A 17,439-nucleotide genomic window follows, 5' to 3' on the forward strand; every position below is an offset into this window, starting at 1 on the left:
ATGTGAATAAGTTTATAAGATATGCCCAGTCGTTGGGTAGGGGCATGTGAGCTTGCGCTAAACGGTCTGGTGATAGACAGAGGGATATGCAGCGTGCATACCTAGTTGTTCCTGTAGGGCTGGGCTACCAGCCACCTGCGATCATGTCAGGGGTAGACTTCATCTGATAATTCTGTTTAGGGATGACCCGCCTTGCATGTCACTCAAAGCACGGGATTTTTCGGCGGCAGGCCCGGCATGCTTCTTCCCCCACCAAGTAGCGGCAGCGCTCCGAGATCGCGTCCAACACTACATCTCAACGGGATCTTGCTGCCTGTTTGCACCTGACAAACAGAATCCTCTCGGCAGCGTGGGGAGATAGGAAGAGGCAATGAAACATGACGCCCGACCAGCCAACGCGACGGCGTCGTCGTCATCGGAGCCGCGCCCACGCCTTTACACCCATCAATTTGCGCTACGATCCAAGGCTAGTATGATTTGGTGGAGCTTCGGTTTTCAGTCTCGATTTAGTCTTGTCTCGAACAGTTTTCGTTCCTAATTCCCGTCCACTTGCAGAGCCGCCAAAAGCGTCTGCTTCACGGTATCAGATCTTACGCGCCGCTTGTCGAATGACACGTCCACTTGCCAGTCAACCAGGATGTATGACGCTTCAACCACGGACAAAGCGCTCAACATCACGGAGGAAGCTGTGACCAAAGAAATTATCGAAATACCTGTCGCCTCAGCTTAAACTTTTATCCTTCCTCAACACTGCTCGCTCGCTCTTTCCGAATCGGAGGTCGCGACGCGTTCTTGAAGGTCGCTTGTTGCCTGCACCTACAACAGAGCGCTGCGGTCTTCGTGATTAATCTTCAAACGCGCTACCCAAGCACAGAGTATTAGAACTTGTTCTCACGTGCACCAACCTCGTGTGTACTGGTTTCAAGGTACTTGAGGCCCTTCAACCAATCACCGTGCTGCAGTTTCTCATCACTGCAACTTGCAACTAAGCATTATCGCATTCTGCAAATTTCCATTCAGCAATAGCGAATGCATCTTCTGCAGTTCTTTTCTCTGACATTCATGGAGGTATCGCTAGGGACGACAACGGCTCAAATTCCCTACCAGTGAACATTGCCACCGGCTACACTATTTAACATCTTACACGACATGATTCAAGAAAACGACGCAAACCAGCGACTATCGATACTTAATGAGCGACCTTCGATTCTGAGCGGACCGGATCTCCTCCACGAGCTTGTGCGGCCATTTGATCATGACGCAACTGCTATCGATTTCCTGGAACATGGATCGAAAAGGCGGAAGTTCTCCTACAGAAATCTGCACCTTTTGAGCGACGTCTTGGCTGGCAGGATCACTGAAAGACTGTCGAAGCTCGAAAGTGTCTCGCCCATCATTCCGGTCTTTCTGCCTCAGTCTCCAGAACTATACATAGTCTTATTGGCCGTCTTGAAGGCAGGGAAAGCGTTTTGTCCTCTTAATCTCGACACACCTATAGAGCGATTGAAGTTTATCCTCGATGATATATCGCCTGACCTATTCATCACGTTCTCAACTCTCGATGAACGTATTCGAACAGCAGTCAATGTCGAAGTGGTCCTTGTGGATAAGGAGCTTTGCGATCGTGAGGATCGCCTCAGTATCGAATTACCAAGATCGAGTACCAGGGATCTAGCCTACGTGCTGTACACCTCTGGTTCTACTGGCAAACCTAAGGCTGTAAGCGTATCGCACCATGCGGTCACTCAAAGTCTGCTGGCTCACGACCGACACATTCCTGACTTTGCACGTTTTCTCCAATTTGCAGCCCCTGTAAGTGCATAAGCATAGTTGAATTCTGTCATGTACTGACACAGTGCTAGACCTTCGATGTTTCCATATTTGAGATCTTCTTTCCATGGTTCCGAGGGAAGACGTTAATTGGCAGTACACGTGCGCAAATGCTCGACGACCTTCCAGGAACCATCAACAGCCTGGAGATCGATGCAGCTGAACTCACGCCAACAGTTGTGAGCAATCTTCTTCAGGGTAGAGCGAGCGTGCCTGGCTTGAAGTTGCTACTTACAATCGGTGAGATGCTCACCCAGCACGTCATTGCCGAGTATGGTGGCGACGAGACAAAGGAGAGTATACTGTGGGCCATGTATGGACCGACTGAAGCCTCGATCCACTGCACGTTGCAGCCACAATTCTCGACGTGTTCACCGACTAGCACGATAGGTCGCCCCTTGGACACTGTTTCGGCTTTTATTATCGCCCCTCCAACTGGAGACCTAACATCGATTGGTGTTGAGATTCTCAGAACCGGAGAAGTTGGTGAGCTTGCTGTTGGAGGACCTCAAGTTGCCGAAGAATATTTGAATCGCCCGGATCTCACTTCTGCATCGTTCATTGAACACCAGGAGTATGGTCGTTTATATCGTACCGGTGATCGCGCAAGGATCAACGACCATGGGATTTTGGAATGCTTGGGCCGCATCGTTGCTGGTCAGGTAAAACTGAGAGGGCAGCGGGTTGAGCTCGGCGAGATCGAACAGGCTATCATGAGGATACCGAACTGTCGTACAGCAACAGTGATGATCGTCCAAGAATCCTTGGTCGCGTTTTGCGCTGCTGATTGGCGTGAAGTAACACGCACAGATGTTCTCAACATTTGTAGCCATTGGCTTCCGGCATTCATGGTTCCTTCAGACGTTTTCTTTGTAGATGTCATGCCACAACTCCCATCGGGGAAGGTCGACAGAGACTCTCTCACCAGAGAATTCCTTAGCAAGGCTAGCTCTAATGGAACGGCATCGTCTACCAATATCAACTTGGGCGATCATGTGGGCCGGTCCGTCCTGAATATCATCAGGCACCATATCTCTCCAGATCTTGGATCAGATTTGGATCTTGCTTTCGCTAGGATAGATTCACTACAATCAATTCGCATCGCATCTGCGCTGCGACGAGAGGGATTTGAGCTGGGAGCAATGGACGTACTGTCAGCTCAAACGTTGGAGGATCTTATTGCGATGTGCAGAAAGCCTACAACAGCCGCCAGTCTGCATGGTCCAACAAAAGACGTTCCAAGATCACTCATCCACATAGAGACCCCTCAGCTGGAGCGGTGGCGTAGCAATATCGCCTATGTACTGCCTTGCACTTCCTTGCAGGAGGCTATGCTTGCGGAGACGATGTCTAGGCCTGCCGCTTACTGCAACTGGGTTGAGGTCGAACTTTCGATCTCGCAGACGTTCGAAGACATCCGAGACGCCATACAATATTTGGCTAGCAAAATCGAAATCATACGTACAGGTTTCCTTGCGCAGTCACAGCATTCCGGAACCTTTTCGCAGATAATCTGGAAAGAACTGCTCGCCTCTCAGATCGAGGAAGTCGACAGTTTTTCAAGACTTTACACACTGCAGTCTGAGGAAAACTTCCTGCGGCCGTTCCACACGCAGATAATAACAAGCTCCGAACGACCTCGCTTGCTGTTTCGCATGCATCATGCTTTATACGACGGGTGGTCGTTCGATCTGTTGCTGCATGATCTGGATATGCGATTGCGTAGAGAGAAACTTGCATCACGACCACAGTTCCGTGAAGTAGTCCAATATCTGTCCCAGATAAACTCCGAAGATGAACAGTCATCTAGAAATTACTGGACTAGTCTCCTCAGTGGCTACCTTCCGATCTCGCTACCTAATTACCACGGGAGGGTTGTTGGTGACCGAGTTACACGGCGCTTCACTCGGCTGTCTGCCATCGATCGGTCCCGGCTCTTTGAATGCGCTCGCGAAATGGCTATTAATCCCCAGGTATACTTCCAAGCGGCTACTGCGTACGTGCTTAGTCTCTACAACGGTACAGCCGATGTTATTCTTGGAAATGTTTCATCTGGGCGAACTATCCCCGTGGCTGGTGTGGAGGATATCATCGGCCCTTGCATCGCAACTGTCCCCTTCCGCATAGACCTCAACAACGCTCATAGCACCCATGACCTTTTACATTTGACACAAGCGTTGAATCGAGAGAGTCTGAAGCACAGTACCATCCCCCTGCGCGACATAGTAAGGGCAGGCAACATACCACCGGGAACTCGGCTTTTTGACGTCTTGTTCGTGTGGCAGCAGTCAATAGCCTCGGGTTCAAACTCAACACTTGCGGCCAGAGTCATCGACAGCGCGGATGACCTTGAATTCAGACTCACGCTCGAGTTCGAACCGCGTGAAGGTGACATATCGTTACGAGCTACCTACGATACATCAACTTTCCCGGAGCAACAGATCGAATGCTTGTCACGCCAGATTGACGAAGTAGTGGGAATAATGTTGGAGAGCACCAACCACAACATCGATAAGATGAAATGGTGCTTCACCACACCTTCATTATCAATCGCGAATCCTACCCCTCGGCAGCAACCAATCGAGAGTGGCCCTGCTTATGCAGTAGAACAATGGGCTTTGTCGAATCCTGGAAGACCTGCTGTCAAGTTCGCCCGTGTCATACGTGGTGGTCTAGAAGTTGAAAAGGTAGCGACCTACGGGATGCTGAACTCCTGCGCTAATCAGTTTGCCCGTGTGCTTGCCGATCGTGGAGTTGGCAACGATCAATTAGTTTGCGTCATGATGGGGAAGTCAGTCAACCTTTATATCTGTATCCTCGCTGTTCTCAAGCTTGGTTGCGGATACCTGCCGCTCGTTCCTGATACACCGATCGAGAGAGTCAAGACCATATTGAATGACGCGCGAGTCAAGGTCTGTGTCTCCGACTTGTCGACTTCACCCGATATCCGAAAAAATCTCCGAGTCGAATTAGTAGACTTCAACGCCACCCAGCTTTCAGACTACTCTGATCAGAATCTGAACGTGCCGTACAACGGGCAGCATCTTGCCTACGCTGTGTTCACTTCTGGCAGTACTGGTACACCGAAGGGGGTTCTTGTTACCCAAGATAACCTCATGAGTAATCTGCAGTATCTATCGACGATATACCCCTTCTCCGCGGAATCCTGCCTGCTCCAATCCTGCTCCCAGGCATTTGATGTCAGCGTCTTTGAGATATTCTTCTCCTGGTACGTTGGCATGTGTTTGTGCACAGCGAAGAAAGACGACCTGTTCCGCGACTTTGAGGCTGCAATCAACTATCTAGGTGTCACACATCTGAGCCTAACACCAACAGTTGCGGCACTAGTGGATCCTGAGAATGTACCAAAAGTCGAATTTTTAGTGACTGCTGGAGAAGCTTTGACAGAACACGTTCGAAGAAGGTGGGCAGGTAAAGGCTTGTACCAAGGGTATGGTCCTTCTGAGACCACAAACATATGCACTGTTCGAGCAGCGGTTACTCCAGACGACCTAATCAACAACATCGGCATGCCCTTCACCAACACTTCAGCCTTCGTACTTGATCCCGAAAGCGAAGCTGTTCTGCCCCGTGGCGCTGTAGGAGAACTTTGCTTTGGAGGGTACCAGGTCTTTCGTGGTTACCTGAATCGCCCGGAACTGAACGCCACAAAGATCATCAACCATCCTACTTACGGGAGGTTATATCGGTCGGGTGATATGGGTATCCTGTTGCCTGATGAATCCATACTTTCCAGGGGCCGTTCGGACGACCAAGTTAAGATTCGTGGTCAGCGTGTCGAGCTCGGCGAGATTACCTCAGTCATGCTCGATCATCGGTCGGTGCAAGACTGTGTGACGCTTCTCTTACCGCGTCCCAATAATGCACAAACACTTGTCATCTTCTGGGTACCCATTACAGCCGCATCTGACCACTTCCAACGCTTGGAACCCGCCGAGTTCGAGATGGTGAAATCAGATCTATTCGGTCTGTTATCGCAACGCTTACCTCCATATATGGTTCCCTCCTATCTCATTCCCATATCATGTCTCCCAATGACAATGCAGGCCAAGATTGACAAAGGCCTCCTCCAGAGCTTATTCTGGAATCTGGCGGAAAACCAATTGGAAGCCACCATGCAATCGACCGACAGCGACGAAGGTCCAGAAATGTTATCGCCATGGGAGAAAGACGTAGCCCAGGCTCTTGCATGGACACTCGACATATCACCGAAAGAACTCCGGAGGACTTCGTCATTTTTCAACGTGGGCCTGGATTCCGTGTCAGCTATACGCTTTTGTAATAGACTTCGAACACTAGATTTAGGCGACTTTGCCATCTCGACGGTGCTGAAGAACTCGTCAATTGCTCGACTAGCGTCTGCTCACGACCTGCGCTCGCACTCGCCAATACACGAAACGACCAAGCCCCCGACCATCAACGTGAAAAACTTCCTCAAGCCAGATGAAGTGTCTCGAATTCTTGCGCGTTATGAAGAAAGCGAGTTCAAGGTGGCAAGGATACTACCATGTACACCACTGCAAGAAGCAATGCTATCAAGTGGTCAGTCATTCGCAGACTCCGCGTACTGCAATACCATGATTTTTGATGTCAAAGGAGACATATTTCGGCTGCAAAACTGCTGGTCGAGCATGGTTGAGCGACACGAGATTCTTCGTACTTGTTTCGTTGGCACCGAAGACCCATCATTCGTGTTCGCGCAAGTCGTCCTACGCGATACTGGTTTGAATTGGCAATTTCATGACTTTACAGACGCGCTGCCATCCTACACGCACAGCATCATCTCAGATCTTCTTCGAGCTGAGAAGCCTCCAGTTTACTTTGCATTGGCTCAGGATGGACCGTCCACGAAGTTGCTATTCAGTTGCCATCATGCGCTCTATGACGGCATTGCTATCTCCACTCTTCTTGAAGAGATACACGACCTATATCTCGACTTCAAGCTGCCACCGCCAGTCTCTCACGATGTGTACCTGCAGCACATGCTTCATCAGAACTATGCAGAGGGTGATGCATACTGGGCGGCTCTATTGGAGGGCCTTGAGCCTACCCTCTTCCCCACCCTCACCAGTAATAGCTCGAGAGTTCTGGGAAGGCCCGCAACCTCATCAAGACGTCTACAACTACCGCTCGACAGTATACGGGGAACATGTCAAAATATGTCAGTGTCATTACTGGCGATTGTACAGGCTGCATGGGCAAAACTGCTGCACTTCTACACTGGTGAGAGTGACATCTGCTTCGGAAATGTCGTCAGTGGGCGCAGCATTGCCGGAGATGGCGTCGAGCGCATCGTCGCTCCTTGCTTTAACACTTTGCCAGTTCGCGTCAACTTCGATTTCCAGCGGTCCAATGATGCTTTGATGCGCCTGACGCATACCCTTAGTATTGAGTCGCTTGCTCATCAGCTGACTCCGCTTCGTCGCATACAGAACAGGGTGCTTCACGACGGTGGTCGTCTTTTTGACACTCTTGTCATACTTCAGCAGCCGAAATCATCGTTAGATTCTTCTATTTGGACACTTGAACAAGACCTGGGCGATATGGACCTACCCGTGGTGTGCGAAATCATTCAAAACCAGACTTCGAATACCATGGAGCTAGTCCTACACTACCAAACATCGCTCCTATCTACGACAGAGGCTCTTTTGGTTATGGAGACTTACGAAGCCTGCCTATCATCGTTAATCGCATCTCCCAATGCAACGGCTGTCGATATGACGAAGTTGCCAACACACCTCCGAGCAGAGTCTAATATAAATTACGAGCGATTCGAGACTGGAGCAGCCTTGCTACATTCTGGTTTCGAACTCATGGCGGCGACGTACCCAGAACGTGTCGCGCTAGACTTCTTGCTCCCGAATGGCGAGAAGACGACTTGGTCTTTCAAAGCTTTGAATGAGAACGCAAATAGCATTGCGCATACGCTCATCGAAGCAAACCTCAGGCCTGACGATATTGTTCCAGTTCATATACAAAAGAGCCCACAGTTCTACGCAAGCATCCTGGGAGTTCTTAAAGCCGGAGCCGCTTTTGCGCCCGTACATCCAAGTCTACCTGAAGCACGCAGGAAGGTCATGCTCCAAGAATTGAAGCCAAAGCTCGTGCTTTGTTCGGATAACTCGATGCTTTCCAAGAATCTAACCGAAGCGATCGTTGTCAACGTTCAAGCTGTTCCGCCCACGCCAAATAGCAATCCTGCCATTTCTAGCCTAAACGACTCGAACCTAGCCTACTGCCTCTTCACCTCTGGCTCCACAGGCGTACCAAAAGCGGTCAGCATGGAACATCGCGCTCCAATTCAAACTATCCTCAGCTCCAAATCTCGCATTCCTTGGAGCTCATCTTCACGACTACTACAGTACGCCGCTGTGACGTTTGATATGTGCTATTACGATTGTCTTCTGGCCTGGACATTCGGCTTCACCCTTTGTACCGCGGGACAAGATGACTTGTTGAATGATCTACCTAAGGTCATCAATTCTTTGCAGGTCGACTTGCTCGATCTTACACCTTCAGTTGCCGTGTCAATCAAGAGAGTAGATATACCAAGTGTCAAGTGGCTGTACTGTATCGGAGAAGCCATGTCGCCCGCAGTTGTAAAGGAATGGGGGAGTGCGTGTGTCAACTCGTACGGGCCTACTGAAGCTGCGTTCTGCACGACCATTAGCCCCACCTCAAGCGATGGAAAAACTTCAATCATCGGCAAGCCCTTCCAGACGACGTCTTTTGCTATCTTCTCATCTCAAGGCGACTCGCCTTTGCCGATGCTAAGTACTGGTGAACTCTATATTGGAGGTGCACAACTCGCGCGAGGCTATTTCGGCAAACCTGATCTCACAAGTGAGCGATTTGTTACCCGTTATGGTCAACGATACTACAAGAGCGGCGACATGGTCCGAATGTTGAGCGATGGTAATTTCGAGTTCGTGGGACGCACAGACGACCAGGTCAAGATTCGTGGGCTCAGGGTGGAGCTTGGCGAGATCAATCATGTCATTCAGGACACCCTTCCAGACATTGCTTTTGTGACCACTCAGATCCTGAAGAAAGAACAGACGGGCAAAGATCAGCTTGTGTCTTTCCTGGTCTCGCACAACAAGATCGAGAAGATCAAACTTGCCGAGCTGCAACAAGAGGTTAAGAAGGCTGCGAGCAGCCGCCTCCCGTCTTACATGGTCCCCCAATTTTTCCTCTTTGTTGATGATATACCAAGATCAATGGCTGGGAAGGTCGACAAGAAAGCATTGATCGACATATTCAGAGACCATGCAGGTGTCGATGCCCTTACTAACGGATGTCGATATGAATCGGACCATCAATGGAGTAAAACAGAGACCGAGGTTCGGGACACTTTTGCGCGACTGTCCAATACTTCGCGAGACGATATATCGCCAAGAACCTCGATTTACCAGCTCGGTCTTGACAGTATCAGTGCAGTTCAAGTCGCTGCTGCGCTTCGCAAGCAGGGTCATCCTGTAAACGCCACTGATGTTCTGAAGCATACTACTTGCACCGACCTTGCGGGATTTATAGACCAGGCGAGTCCATCAGACGTGTCTACATACTCAGAGTTCGACTTTGGTGCTTTTGAACGCAAGCATAGGGCGCAGGTACTGAGTGATAACAACATTCCGGACAGCGACATCTTAGCCATCCGTCCCTGCACTCCGCTCCAGAACGGTATGGTCTCGCAATTCCTGGCCAAAGAAGGAGCTGTTTATATGAACTCGCTTCGCTTACAATTGGAGTTGAATGTAGACATCGACAGACTCAAGAAGGCATGGACAATGGTGATGGAATATTATAGTATATTGAGAACTGGGTTTGCTCATGTCAAGGATCCGCTTTACCCTTTTGCTATGGTTGAGTACACTTGCGAATCCCTTGATTTGCCGTGGACTGTCACCTTGGAAGATACGTCAGACTCAATCGATCAATGGGTCCAGCAAATCCAGCATGTGGCTCTGAAGCAGCTGCAGTCGCCACCTTGGGCCTTGCGCATCGTTGAGGGCAAGGATCACTATGCTCTTGACCTGGCCATTTTACATGCTCTTTTCGACGCGCAAAGTCTCCAACTTATTCTCGATGCGGTTACTGCTGCATATCTGGATCAATCTTTACCGTTACCAAAATCTATCGACACAACTATCAGTAGCATCATTCAGTTTAGCGGTGCAAAATCGCCCACTCGAGAGAAATTCTGGACTGACCTCGGAAAAACTGCAAACACATGCCGCTTTCCCAACCTTGCACCTTTGAGATACGGTACAAGCTCTCCATTAGTTTACACGCGCCAGTCCGCGAAACCACTTCATGTCCTAGAAGACGGATGTCGTCATGCTGAAATCACTATCCAAACTGCTGGCGTTGCGAGTTGGCTCTCCTTACTGAGCGCTTACACTGGAGAAAGCTCAGCAACATGCGGAGTTGTGTTATCCGGCCGAATATTCGAAGGAGCAGAGGATTCCGTCTTCCCCTGCATCAATACCGTACCAGTGGCATGTGCAGTCACGAACGACAAAGTCGCATTCCTCAAAAGGATCATGGAGCTGAATGCCCAGATCCAGCAGCATCAATTCACACCACTCAAGGAAATCCAGACGTTGATGGGCTTTCCGAATGAAGCACTTTTCGACAGCATTTTTGCCTACCAGAAGCTTCCCGGCCGCACAGAGGCCAGTACCATATGGAAAGTAGCCGATGAAAGAGCAACGATTGAGTACCCGGTTTCGATCGAGTTGGAGCCAGTGGATGGATATCTGGAGTATCGACTCACGTTCTTACCGCATGTCGTACCAGAAGAGCAGGCCAAATTGATCCTTGAGCAACTAGATCACTTGATGGAAAATTATACTACAATCAGTCCTATAACTGAGACCAGCCATACCGAGCAACTCTACTCTATCACGCCCGCTCAGGAGCCTGAGTTGCCGTCTAATGCCAGGCTACTCCACGAACTCGTCGAACATACTGCGATGGACTACCCCAAGCGCATCGCATTTGAGTTTGTGACGGCGAACGACAAAGGAGAGCGGACTGTGGAGCAATGGACTTATGCTGAGCTGGATGCAGAAGGGAACAGAATTGCTCGCTTACTCGTCTCTCATGGAGTTCAGTCTGGTAGTCTGGTTGGGGTGTGTTTCGACAAATGTCCCGAAGCATCCTTCGCTATGCTGGGAGTATTGAAGGCCGGCTGCGGCTTTGTCGCTATCGATCCCGGTGCACCTTCTGCACGTCAGACTTACATTATTGAGGATTCACGGGCTCAGGCTGTGATAACTTTGTCCTTTCAAGCTGCCAAATTTGAGGGAACCGTCAGTGTGCCCGTAATGAAGCTCGATGAGATCGACTGGCGTACACTCTCTGGCTCGGCGCTTTCGCGCAACGACGACATCAACGCCCAAGACCGTAGCTACTGCTTATATACTTCAGGCACTACGGGCACACCCAAAGGCTGCGAACTAACTCATGAAAATGCGGTGCAGGCACTTCTTGCCTTCCAGCGTTTGTTCGCTGGACATTGGGATACAAACTCACGATGGCTTCAGTTTGCTTCATTTCACTTTGATGTTTCAGTACTTGAACAGTATTGGAGCTGGTCTGTTGGAATCTGCGTTGTTTCAGCACCTCGAGACCTCATCTTCGAAGACTTGGCAAAATCTATCTCCGATCTCAATATCACGCACATTGATCTAACGCCTAGTCTTGCTCAAATACTTCACCCGGATGAAGTACCCAGCCTTTGCAAGGGTGTTTTCATCACCGGTGGCGAGAGTCTGAAACAAGAGATCCTCGACGTGTGGGGTCCAAAAGGCGTGATCTACAACGGATACGGACCGACGGAAGCAACAATAGGATGCACTATGTACCCACGCGTTCCGGCCAACGGCAAACCCTCAAATATTGGTCCTCAGTTCGACAATGTTGGATCTTTGGTCCTCCACCCGGGCTCCGATGCCCCTGTTCTACGAGGCGGCGTTGGTGAACTCTGTGTCTCAGGCAAACTCGTCGGCAAAGGCTATCTCAATCGTCCAGAGTTGACTGCGGAGCGCTTTCCTTATCTCGAACGTTTTGGCGAGCGTGTATACCGGACGGGTGATCTGGTTAGACTCCTGCATGACGGTACATTCGACTTCCTAGGACGTGCAGACGATCAGGTCAAATTGCGAGGCCAACGCCTCGAAGTGGCTGAAATCAATTCTGTCATCAAACAGTCCGGCCAGACGATTTCTGATGTTGCAACGTTAGTACTGAAGCATCCGAAGCAGCAGAAGGAGCAGTTGGTAGCTTTTTTGGTGTGTGGCAAGTTCTCCAGGGCTCAAATCCAGGTCCGGCTAGATGAAGCCAAGTGGATGGCGAGTGCGAAGCAAGCTTGTTACGAAAAGCTTCCTCCATATATGGTCCCCACACACTTCGTTCCTCTCACGACAATGCCACTGAACATCAACAACAAAGCAGACGGCAAGAAGCTAAAAGAACTTTACGAAGCACTTTCCTCCCATGAATTACAGGCACTATCAGCCACTACAAGCGATCGAGATGAAACTTGGTCGAAATATGACGAGAAGCTCCGCCATACACTCTCACAAACACTGGCTGTGAGTGAGCAGTCTATTGGCAAGGATACCAGCTTTTTTGAGCTAGGTATGGATTCAATTTCTGTGATCGAAGTATCGCGTAGACTCAAGCAGGCCGGCTTCGTAACTGCTAGCGCATCTTCGGTAATGCGATGTCCTACCATCCGTCGTCTTGCGAAAGTTTTAGACACTGGCAGTTCTGTCGATCAAAACAATGGGTCTTTTCTCGCAGCACAACAAGCTATTCACGCAGTTCGACATCGCTATAGACATTCCGTTGCGCAGTCACTATCGATCGAATCTAGTAGAATCGACGTCGTCGCGCCAAGTACTCCCTTACAACAAGGCATGATCGCAAGGTCGTTGGAAAGCAACAACGGCTTATATTTCAACACTTTTCATTTCAAGTTGCATGACAGCGTCAACGAACAACAACTTCAAGCGGCATGGGAAAGTGTATATGCTTCAACGTCAATACTTCGCACGGTCTTTGCGAACACAGAAGAAGGGCACGTGCAAGCAGTTCTTCGTGGTGTCCCTCTTAGTGGAGTAACACAAACTTTGGCCAAAGACCATCAACTTGCCGAGCACGCAGAAAGGTTGAGACACAACTGGCTGGAGCTTAACCGAACCCAACTCAGACATCTCTTCGAGGTACATCTTGTCACTACCCCAACGCAGAAGCTGCTGCTTGTGCATATCTTCCACGCGCTCTATGACGGCAATAGTATCGGATTAATCTTCCAGGCTGTATGGGACTCCTACAACGGCAAGGACGCGAATTCGGTCGCGCCTGCCTTCCATGATGCACTCGCCCATGGCCCACTAAACGTCGCCGATGGAGCGAAGAAGTTTTGGCAAGACCATCTGACCAAAGAGTCTTCTCCATTACCCACCATTTCCAGCGAGCCAGCCAAGACGACTGTCGAAGTCACCCGTAAACTGCATGCCTTTACGGGCTTTGACTCTGTGAGACGTCAGCTCAATGTTACAGCGCAAGCCGTTGCTCAAGCTTGTTGGCTGTTCGTGCTGCAAGAGCACGTCAGAAGTCCTGTGACAACCGGAGTGATAGTTTCTGGACGAAGCATTGACCTGGAAGGTGCAGACCGCATCATAGGCCCAATGTTCAACACCATTCCTTACCAGCATTGTCATGAACACGGCGAGTCATGGAAGTCGATCATCAAGAGAGTGCATGACTTTAACGTCGAAGCTCATATCTACCAACACACTGCACTAAGAGACATCATGAAGTGGTGCAAGAGAACCCCGAATCAACCGTTGTTTGACAATCTTTTCGCATACCAAGTCGCACAAGGAGACGAGGAGTGGGCAAGGAACGATGTTTGGGAGATCTTGGATGGTGACGCTGTCGCTGACTATCCTTTGGCTTTGGAAATCGAGCAGAAGACTAGTGGCGTGTTCAAACTGACCTTAGTTACTCAAGGTCATGTCGCAGATGAAACCCTAGCAGATGAACTTCTTGATCGATTCGAGGCTGCATTCCGGCAGATCTTGCAAGATCCGTCTTGCATACCAGAATCGAATGCTAGAGTGAACGGTATAGCAGAAAACGGAACTGTTCTGGAGACTGAAGCGATCCGGGATATTGGTGACACAACTCATTTCGAATGGACAAGCGAAGCGGTCAAGATCAAGGAAGAGATTGCTAACCTATCCGGTCTTGATCTCGATGGTATCAATGGAGCTACTTCTATCTTTGAACTTGGACTCGACAGCATCGATGCTATCAAGCTATCTTCAAAGCTAAAGAAACGTGGAGTGAACATTCCCGTAAGTGGCATTATGCGCGGACTGACCATCTCGAAAATGGTGCAGCACATCTCAACCAGGGAAACACCAGACAGAGAGTCTTCCCAGTGGGATCTTGACCCCTTCAAACAGTCAATGAAAAGATATCTCGAGCAACGTTCGTCTGATACCGCTAGCATTCAAGAGGTGCTTCCCTTGACACCATTACAAGAAGCCATGGTGGCAGAGATGATTGCATCAGGATACATGAGATACTACAACCACGACGTGCTCAAGCTTCGTCCTGGAGTTGACATCGGGAAGCTTCGAGACGCCTGGAGTGCAGTCATTGCAGCCTCGCCGATCTTACGGACTGGATTTGTAGAGGTAGATGACCCAGAGATCGACGGTTCTTTTGCACAGATCGTCCACAGAAGGTGCCATAACTTCTGGTCACACCTCAAGCTGGAGAGTACGCCAGACTTCACGTCAATATTCGACGAACTTCGACATGACATCGTACAGAATTCGCTGTCAACACCTGCCTTCCGACTTAGCTTTATCGATACTCCGGATCAATCCTACCTTGTTCTCTCTATCGGACACGCCTTATACGATGGATGGTCACTTAGCTTACTGCACGTCGACGTGCACCGAGCATACAAAGATCAATTCAGTCCTCGACCCGACTACGAACGTTCACTGGCAGACATTATCGCGACTTCCGGATCTGCCTCTGCAAGCTTTTGGCAAGACTATCTCTCTGACGCCGAGCAGAGCCTTTTTCCTCGACGATCGGATGCCTCTAGTGAACTCGGTAGCTACGTTCATCGCCATGAGCAAAACAGCGTAGTGCGAGTAGACAAGCTTCAAGCTTTCGCAAGGAGTAGCAATGTGTCACTGCAAACCATTGGTCAATCGGTCTTCGCTCTCGTCTCTGCATTCTATACTCAGAGCTTGGATATCACTTTCGGATCCGTACTTTCTGGAAGGGACGACAGTGAGCGATCTCAGCTGATGTTTCCAACCATGAACACAGTCGCCATACGGGTAATTCTGCATGGATCTGGAACAGATATGCTGCGTTACGTACAAGACAACTTTACAAACATCAAGCAGTGGCAGCACTACCCCCTGCGGAAAGCTCTATCCGCGGCTGGTGTTGATGGTAGACTGTTCGAGAGTTTGTTTATCTATCAGAAGAGCTCAGACACAGGGCAAGAACAAGATGAGGAAGAAAAGCTATATTCCAGTATTGAGGGCCACAGTGACATCGAATATCCTGTGTGTATGGAGATGGAAGTAGTGAATGAGGTGTTGGTATGGCGTTGTGCGGTCAAAGAGGAGGTTCTTGACAGAGAAGCGTCGAAGGAGCTATTGAATCGGATGGATGACGTGCTCAGCTACCTAATCGACCGATCAGAGGCACCTGTCATCGAGATCACCGCAAAGGGCACGTCAGTATGTGGCTTGCCGGCTTTCACGAAGAAGTCATCTCGTACGATCGGTAATTCCCAGACAATCGGAGTAAACAATGCTAGAGATCTACCAAGCACGGAAACAGCTATCAAGATCCGCGAAACCCTAGCCTCGGTATCCAAGACATCCGAAGATGAAATCACGAGCGATATGACTATCTTCCACATGGGACTGGACTCTATTAGTGCGATCAAAGTCTCTTCCCTTCTTCGCAAGCAAGGCATTGTTCTCAGCGTTGGTGGTATGCTTCGAGCTGGTACGATCCAGAACATGGCCAGGCTATTGGACGAGCGTACCGTACAGACTCTGGAAAACAATGCCGATCCTCATGAAATCATTCAAGAAATTACAGGAGGTCTGGATAGAGCAGGAATCTTGAACCGAGCTGGGGTCGACAATGCCGGTGTTACCGATATTCTGCCAGTTACTGCCGGACAGCTTTACATGCTCTCGATGTGGCTGAACACCAAAGGGAGCAACTTCTACGCGGAGTTCACTTACGAGATACATGGTGTTATGGAATTCGGTGACCTCAAAAACTCATGGCAAGCCTTGATCGAGACAACTCCTGTTCTGCGGACTTTCTTCGCATCTTCTGGCGATGAACGAATGCCGTACGTAGCAATCGTGTCGAAAGATACAAGAGCATCTATCACAAACGTTACTGGCGATGAGCATGACAACCTAGGCAAACATTTGCTAAGTATCGCTACCAGGCAACCCTTGGTGCACCTCTTCGCCTCGCAAACGGCGAGTGGCTGGGCATTGAAACTCAAAATCCAACATGCACTGTACGATGGTGTTAGTTTGCCCCTCATGATGCAACAGTTTCAATCTATCTGCAATGGCGCCACACCACCTTTACCGGATGATACGTTCGCCCAGGTGGCCGCTAGCGGCCACACAGCATCAGCGATGATGGAGAAGAAGACCTTCTGGGCGGGATATCTCGCAAGTCTGTCACAAAGCCATCTGATCCAGCCGTCTAGGAGCCCAGGAATGAAGACAGAGGTTTTCGTTCCAGCCTTGCTATCGACCTCGAATCTGGAGGCCACTGCTCGTCGACATGGTGTTTCAGCGCAATCAATCTTCCTCGCTGCGTACGCAAAAATCTATGCTGTAAACTCATCCAGCCGAGACGATGAGGACGTAGTCATTGGAGTCTACCTTGCGAATCGCTCGCTGCCTATCGATGGTGTAGCATCTGCAGTTGTACCTACAGTCAACTTGTTACCACTTCGCGTGAAGACGCCACTCGGTCGAAAGCTTACAGAGCTAGCTGGCGAAGTTCAACATGATCTCCAAGACATCAGTAACCCATCGAATGCGTCTGCAAGCCTTTTTGAGATCAAGGAGTGGACTGGTGTCCAGGTCGATACATTCGTCAACTTTCTCTCTCTACCAGATACACAAGTGGTGGAGGGAGATGCCCATAATAGGGAGGGCATCACAATCAACCCAGCTCAACACTGGCAGGAATCAGTCGGTAGGGTATCGACAATCGAGGATTGCAGCTTTGAGATACCTGCTGGGCTAGTGAATGAGCGCGTGAACGGGGCATACTTGGTAAGTTGATATGAGCGACAAGTTACAGCTGAATTGGAGAGAGACTAACAGACACATAGCATGCTGTCGATGTCGAGGCCACAATACGCAATGGTGCTCTGGATGTAGGCATCTTCGCACCAACTGAGATGACAGGTCTACAAGACGGCGAGGAGCTGGTACGAGATCTGAGGAGACAACTCGAAGAGTTGTAAAAGTGTATCTTCTTTCA

At 49.8% G+C, this 17,439-nt stretch overlaps 1 protein-coding gene across 1 annotated transcript; it reads left to right on the top strand.

Annotated features, from left to right (window-relative positions):
- Positions 1 to 1,149: 1,149 nt before the first annotated feature.
- On the top strand, positions 1,150 to 17,422 carry NPS2 (NRPS protein; the record flags this gene model as incomplete). The annotated part of the gene is made up of 4 exons (XM_051731049.1): positions 1,150 to 1,812; positions 1,863 to 14,225; positions 14,271 to 17,228; positions 17,288 to 17,422. The coding sequence occupies 4 exons, from the start codon at positions 1,150 to 1,152 to the stop codon at positions 17,420 to 17,422; spliced, it is 16,119 nt and encodes a 5,372-aa protein (XP_051589256.1).
- Positions 17,423 to 17,439: the final 17 nt, after the last annotated feature.

The sequence above is a fragment of the Alternaria postmessia genome (assembly GCF_024291825.1).
Source record: "Alternaria postmessia strain BMP 2775 chromosome Unknown scaffold_23, whole genome shotgun sequence".
NCBI classification, from domain to species: Eukaryota; Fungi; Ascomycota; class Dothideomycetes; order Pleosporales; family Pleosporaceae; genus Alternaria; species Alternaria postmessia.